This window comes from Chrysochloris asiatica, unplaced genomic scaffold, assembly GCF_000296735.1.
Source record: "Chrysochloris asiatica unplaced genomic scaffold, ChrAsi1.0 scaffold00029, whole genome shotgun sequence".
Classification (NCBI taxonomy): Eukaryota; Metazoa; Chordata; class Mammalia; order Afrosoricida; family Chrysochloridae; genus Chrysochloris; species Chrysochloris asiatica.
In genome coordinates this window covers 14,594,253-14,602,151 of record NW_006408547.1, presented here as the reverse complement: position 1 = coordinate 14,602,151, position 7,899 = coordinate 14,594,253, and the positions used below count along the sequence as shown (strand labels likewise).

Here is a 7,899-nt window from a genome sequence, read left to right as displayed (position 1 = left end):
ACAATAAAACATTAAAAAAACAAACAAAAAAAGAATGATGAAATCTGGATTGCAGATTGCTTTGGGTAGTAGTTACGTTTTCACACTCAATAAAGAATTGTTGTTGTTGTTAAGTGCCATGAGTCGGTTCTGACTCTCAGCAACCCTGAATCCAGTTTCCGAGGAGCGGATGATGAGTTTGTGATTAAAACCGACCTTGCATCCTGTGCATTTACCCACAGCAGCACAACCAGGCCTCCCAATAAAGAATGGTTGTGATCAAATAATTTTAGGGGCACGTCTGGTGCTAAAGGAAAGCTGAGAAAGTCAGTCATACTGGAAAGAACTAGCAAAACCAGATTCAATAGTATCAGTGGTCACTTTATGAGAACGATGATTCCCTTATTTTTTTTTAGCATTTATCTGTAAGAGATTAAGAAAGGCAGGTAACATTAGGCAAGTTTTAATGCCTAGATTTTCTTTCAGGCACACATTTAACTCTTTTGAAGAAAATGTAGCTTGCTGTATATTCCTAACTTGTTTAGCTAAATATTCCAGTTCATAGCCAATTCTTCGGGAGTCATCCTGTCTGCTTGTGATTCCATTTTAACATTTCAAGCCTATTGCAACACAAATAATATAAATTGTCATGGATTTAAAATTGGTGATCAGAATGCAAATCGATTCCATTCTCAGTTAACACTGAGGAAGGCACTGGACCACTCTGAATGTTGAGCTATAAAATAACAATTACTCAAAAAAGATTTGTAGGGAGAAGTCAATGAAATTACACATACAATCCGTAGGCCTTATACCTGTAATGTCTTTGTCCTGTCCCCTCCATAAAATAGGACAATATTCTCCAACCAGATCCAACTGTTCATGATAAATAGGATACGACAGGATGTAAAGGAAGAGTTTCAAAGTCAAATGGGAATGTGAAAAACAAAACGTTCTTCTAAAAGTAAGAAAGATGAGGGATCTGATTTTTATTATCTCTTAATTCCCTTTTTCCATGAATTTTATGAAGTCTCCTTGTAATGATCTAAAAATTGCTTCACCTTGAGAATCTGGTTGTTTATTATTTACGGACGTGCCTAAGATCATATTCTCCAACTGATTAACTCATAAAAAGATGGTCTCTAATAAGTGAATTCTTTTTATCTCCACATCCAGTAGATCATTGTGGCGCTGCGGGATAAAACACTGGACCATTAAGCTATGAATTGGAACAGACTCGACAGCACTTAATATGTTGTTAAGCACCGCTAAGTTGGTTCCGACCCATAATAATCCTGTATACAGTTTGCAAGGAGCAGCTGGTGAGCTTGAACCAGTGATCTGCTGGTTCAAACCAACTTTGCAATCCAGCACATTAGCACACAGAGCCAAACCAGGACTCCACCTGGCCAACATACACTTCCTATAATCCAACTGGTTCTGTGACACATTCTATCAAGTTTCTTGTTCGAGAAAGTTTACAGCCCCTTGAAGGTTAATGTTGTTGTTGTTAAGTGACATCAGGTTGGTTCCAACTCATAGCGACCCCGTATTTATTGGGTTTTGGAGCCGTTTCTGCTGCCTAACGACCCTACATAGGGTTTCCAAGGAGTAGCTGGCGGGTTTGAACGACTGACCTACTGTTCAAGCCAACTCTGCGGTTCAGTGCTTATCCTACAGCGCTCCATTATTTAATCATCCAAAAGCAAAGATTTAAACACTAATCACAGAAAAATTCACTGATTTTCTATAAAAGGTATTTTATGAAATGTGAAGGAAACCTGCATGTGAGCAGTTTAAAAGTTTCTAGATTCATTAAACTAACGATGTTTGGGGGCCTAGCCATTTATCAGCAGTTGACATAAAAAAGGACTTCTGGCGTGGTACTGGACTGCAAATCACAAGTTTAAACACACCAGCTGCTCCTCAGAAACCTTATAGAGTCACGACGAGTCACAATTGACTTGACAGCACTTAAACAACAAAAATATTTTTTGGATTTCTTAAATTGTATGTGGCTTAGGAGATAAAAAGTAGGCTCTACTTTTTATCCATATCATTAGCAGAATAAAAATTTATTGGTATCACTACAAATTCAGGGTATTTTAACCATTTAAAAAAAGTTACATGCCCTTTAGTACAATTTAACAAGAAAATAAGAGACTAAATACAAACTAGCTTAAGACATTATTCAAACATTTAATGTATCAATTTATTGCATATGTCAGTACAGAAAAATAGAAAGTATATTTTAAAAGAAATGTATTGTAAAAAAAATGTAAATGTTTGCTTGCCATGGTTAGCACATAATTGACTATAACATTTAAATTTTAGTTATAAAACTATTACTGCTTGAAATAAGATGGCAAATAACAAAAATATGATTTATTGGAACTGAAATCTTATTGTACCCTGACCATACTTAAGTATGCTGAAAACATTATATGCTATACTGACAAAAATGATTTATTTTTCACACAGTACACTCATCCCTGTTACATATGTATATATGGCACTTTGTAAAAAAAAAAAAAAAAAGTTTATCATACACAGTCCTATTTTCAAATCTATAATTTTTAAAATACAAAATATAAATGGAGGTATATTTGTGCCATTTGGCAAAAATGTGTTCACTGTTACTTAAGATGACTATTTGCATTAACTTTACCATACAAGTGAATATATTATTTATGATTAGCTAAAATGTTGATGTGCATATCTGTACAAATATGAATAAACAGAGTACTTTATATTTTCTACTCTGTTGATTTCAAAAAATAGATGTCTGTGCTCTGTCATTTCCAACTTTACCTGAGTGATATGAAAATACATAATTTTAGTGGATAATCTGAAAGCATTGACTTTAGTTTTCTAAAAATAGTTGTCAAACATAATAGAACAAGGAAGAGGGATAAGTGGACGATTCCATTGCTCTCAAACAAGACCTAAATGCCAAAATGACTTGTTACACCCTTACAAGTGTAAATGCCTAATCTCAAGGACAGCGGGGACTCACTAACATAAATTACAGTTAAGCTGTCAGAGCTTGCAAGATAAATTATATAAAATTAAATATGACCTCTTATTAATTCTACCAACCAAACCTATTCTTCCCTCAAATCAAATTTTATAAATGTAATAAATGTCTACATCAGCAACACGTGGTAGGAGTTCTCAAAGAGATGTATTAGAATGTAAATACTCCAGAATAAAACTACTGAAGCTGGAATGTGTACATTGTAGTTTATCATGATAAAGTATATTTAAGCTCTCCTGTAACAAAATGTGTCCTTGCCATCAAGCTGATGGTCACGCATGCAAATCCAACACGTGCAGAACAGAACTGCTCCCTAGGGTTTCCAAGGTTGTGACCTTCTGGAAGCAGGTTGCAAGGTCTGTTTTCTGAGGTGCCTCTGGGTGAATTTAAACAACCAACCTTCCAGCAAATAGTTAAGTGCTTAACCATTTGCACCACCCAGGGATTCCTAACAAGATTTTGAATATCATTTTAATGAAAAAATATCAATTTTTAAGTATTTGTAAAAACACAGGATAGTTATACTGAAATACCTATTACTTTGTTATATTTTATATTTTGCTTTGCACTGTTATTTCAGCTTTTTCCAATCTCCTCAGATAATTATTTGCTTTACCTAAATTTTGTAACTGCTTCACACTTCCTTTTCTAGTTGTTGTTTTTTTTTTTTCAATTTTTACTCTCAACAATTCCCTTAATACATGGACTTTGGATTTTGTCTTAAACCAATTGTGTCTTCCTGTATTTAAGATCATTCCATGTTTGCCAAACATACAGAATATCATTGTTGCTGTTAAGTGTTGTCAAGTTGGTTCCGACTCATAGTGATCCTGTACAGGGTTTCTGAGGAGCAGCTGGTGAATGAGAACTGCCGACCTTGTGGTGCAAATAGACCTTGCAGACCAGTGCATAAAATTTATATATATACTCCTATAGCTATTCTGGCAAAATGTGTCAAAAATTAATTTACAAGATAGATACATTTCCATTATCACTAAGAGATGGGCTCAAAATGAAGGAGTAATTCATGCAGAATCCATGTTTTGGCCGAGTGCCCTGATCATGGCATTAGAAAAGCTTTGAAAAAATGATGTCATGGGCAAATGGACACCTGATAATAGGAGTTGTCTTCCTTCCCCATGTTATCTGAGGAAAAAATTTCAAACAGAAGCTAGGAAAGAAAGATGTGATTCTAGACACAATCTACTCCCTTTGCTGCGAAAGGGCTCTTGAACTGTATGCTCTAAGATGAGATTCAAGTATAGGGCAGGTAGAAAGGTACTCCTCCACAACTTCACTCTGAGCATTTAAAAAAAAAAAAAAAGCTTAAATCTGGCCTATTAAAAAGAAAGCAAAACACTGGTAAGAAAAAGTAATTTTGCTTCCTAAGCCTAGGAGTTACAAATACTCTGCTCCATTCCCCCACTGCTAAGTACCCTAAGGGATCACAGGAGAACATGGGGGTGGGGTGGGGGGCAGGGGAGTATTTTGTAAACTTTAAAGAATGTTACAAAGATAAGGTGTATTAGAGAAGGTCATTTCTAAATATACATTTTGTTGTATTAATTTGTTTTTCTTTTAATACATTACTACTTCAGATAATCATTCTACATAACAATAGTTTGACAAGATGAAAAGTAGCCTTTAATTTTAGTGAATTTATACATACAAAATACACCTTTCATGATATGTTACCAACTTTTTTAAAAAGCAAGACTTTAGACAATCATTTATAGAAAAACATTATTCTTTAGAAATTATACTTACTGTAATTTATTTTTTCTAAATACTGACATGAAGTGATTAAGAATGTTGTTTGGCAAAAGTATTTCTAGCCCTATCTCCATGAAAGGAGTTTTAAAGTCAAGATTACTGACTCATTATTTCTCTGCACTAGCTGCTTGAAAAAAGCTAATAAATACAGCTAAAATATTTAAAATATTATATTGTAAAGCTGACAATAACAATGTACAGATCTCAATTACATCTAATTTTTGAAGACCACTTGAAACACCTTAGCATGATTATGCCTCAGACCTAATATTTTTATTAAGATACATCCTGCAAGTTTAAAAGTCCTTTTTTTGTTTTTTTTTAAACGTTTGTCAGACCTTTCAATATACGAAAAACACTACTTCACACTTACAGCCACTTGACTGTCAAATGTGCTAACAGGTTCTGTGTTAAAAATCTCTAGCTAGCCCTCATTTCCACAATCCTACATATAAAAAAATAAATAGACTTTGTAAAGACAATCTGTCTTTTGGTCCAAGAGTTCTTCTGCTTAATAATAAATAAAACATTAAACCAAAAAACAAGTGTTTTTTGTTTTTTTGTTATTTTAACTTTTATTTTCGCTAAGCCCAATAAATACCTTGGTTTCAGTGGGTTAGAAAGAACTAGATATTGGGATTTACAAATCAAATATGGGAATTTTTGTAAAATAAATGAAAAAGGAGTTCTGGTAGCATAGTGGTTACGAATTGGGCTGCAAACCTTAAGGTCAGCAGTTCGAAACTACCAGCGGTTCCACGGGAGAAAGATGAGGCTTTCTGCTCCCATACAGATTTACAGCCTCGGAAACCCTGTACAGGATCGCTATGGGTCGGAACCGACTCCACGGCACATAACCACCACCACCACCACCATCACAGTCATGAAATAAGAATTCCTAATTATTCAGAAAGTTCTAATCTTCATTACAGCTGCTACCTACCACTGGTTCAGCTTGTGGATTTAAAAAATGGACATATGCTAAAATTCTCGATGCCACCAGTTACAAATATTAAAAAGTTCAAAAATGTACATTGACGCTGCAGTAAATTCTATGTTTCTATTGTTACATGCCATAATCCAGACCTGTACCTAACAAAAACACGGTACATATATGTTGGAAAATGGGGTACCATTTATTTGTAAGAAAAACTGAATGTCAGCATTCACCAGAGCAAGATCCAATGGCAACCTGCACATAGGCCTCAATTTCACTTCTTGCAAAAAAACAAAAAAAACAAAAAACAAACTGTTTACATAAAAATAGATATAACCCAGGTAACAATGTGCACCAGTATATGACCAGTGCTATTTACATTTAAAATGTTGCATTGCATAATTCAAGGAATAAAATACCGTCATGCATTTCATATTAACGTTTAATGTGAAAAATGCAGTTACAGAACTAAGTTTGCTTACCATGATTGTCCCAAGATTTTCTAAAGGAGTAACACCCAAAGTTTCTGGTTTACCCATCTCCTTCCACTCTCAGCAACAAATCTAAGTGTAACATAGATTATACCTTTTTTTAGCAACAAGAAAACTTCTGAGTAGTCTCTTACTGGCATATTAAACTAAAGATACGGATACATAACCACATCGAAAGTTTCGATGAAAATGTATGAAATAATCCCAAGAACTATATTTTTTCAAATTTAAAAAACTATTTGGATCATCATAAAGAAGCACTGAAGTCCATTCAAAATTTAATATCGCTCTCCAGATAAGAACAGATGTAACACTCCTGAAAAGGAACATTCTTTTTCATTCTGCAGAAATTAAAATACAGCGCATTCATCAAAAAGGGATACATTATATAATTGTAACATTAGAAGACGTTTTTGCCATCTCTTCTGGAGAATGACTCTTGATGACTTCTTTAATGAACTGTTCCAGTGCGGTGAAATAGCCTTGGCACTGCCACGTATCATTGTGAGTTCCATCTGGGAAAATGGCTAATCTCTTAGTCCGAGATGGAGAAAGTTCGTAAAGCTGCTTCATCATTACTGGTGGAATTAGTTGGTCAGAAAGTCCCGAGATGAAAAGAGAAGGCATTCTGCACTGAGAGATTTTTCTATAGGACAGAAATTTATTTTTGTAGCACCACAATGGAAGGTAACGCATTGGAAAGAATGAAAATAAAGTGCTGGCCATATGTGGTATGCTTAAAAATGTGTTCTCCACCATAATGGCTGAAATCCTATGTGCATTTTCAGAAGCCAAATGAATAGCCACTGCTCCTCCCAACGAACGACCAAAGAGAAAAATTTTTGTTTTATCTAGGTCAGGTCTCGTCATCACATAATCTAGCACAGCTTCAGAATCTAAGCAGAGTCCTTCTTCACTTGCTTCTCCTTCGCTTTTTCCATATCCTCGATAATCAACAAGCAAAAGATTAACTTTGAGGTTAACCAACATAAGCAATGCATTTGGTAGCCTATGGCCTACATTGCCTGCATTGCCGTGAAAATAAATTATAGTTGGGGAATAGGGTGAATTGTCTCCAGTGTATCTTATCAAAATAAGATTTAGACAGACGCCATCTTTGGTTCTGATGAAAATGTTTTCATGTGGAATACCAGTGGGCATGGGAACATAAAGGCGTGAAGAAGATGGCTGTTCTGGAAAATAAAGCAATACATCTTGAAATTTATAAAGAATACCGGCTATTGATATAAATATCAACAAAAGTAAGATAATGCCTCCATACAGATGAAAAGTCACTATTAAAGGTAAAAGAGAAATACGGCAGAGCGCCCAAGACCATGAAGCTAAGGCTATTAGCCATCTTTCAACAAAGTTCCACAGCATCCATGACTTTTCCATTGTAGCTCTCCGTGAATTATTATCCCATATGTACCCTAAAGAGAGAGAGAGAGACATAACCATCATCAATTCGATATCTGTATAGGATACAATGACTTATGGTAACAGCAGGTGAATCTTACAAATTTACATCAAACTATGTATAAAATTAGGTCTCCTGGTGCGGTACTGTAGGATCAGCAATCGACTGAGAACCACAGGTCAGTAGTTTAAACACACCAGTTGCTCCTCAGAAACCCTATACAGGATAGCTATGAGTCAGAACTGACTTGATGGCACAATCA

The 7,899-nt window shown here is 35.0% G+C and overlaps 1 protein-coding gene across 1 annotated transcript; it reads right to left on the bottom strand.

Moving 5' to 3' along the window:
• Positions 1-5,906: 5,906 nt before the first annotated feature.
• ABHD13 (abhydrolase domain containing 13) lies at positions 5,907-7,615 on the bottom strand. The gene has a single exon (XM_006846682.1). It carries the CDS (start codon positions 7,613-7,615, stop codon positions 6,602-6,604), a length of 1,014 nt encoding a protein of 337 aa, XP_006846745.1. The 3' UTR covers positions 5,907-6,601.
• Between the last annotated feature and the right edge of the window lie 284 nt (positions 7,616-7,899).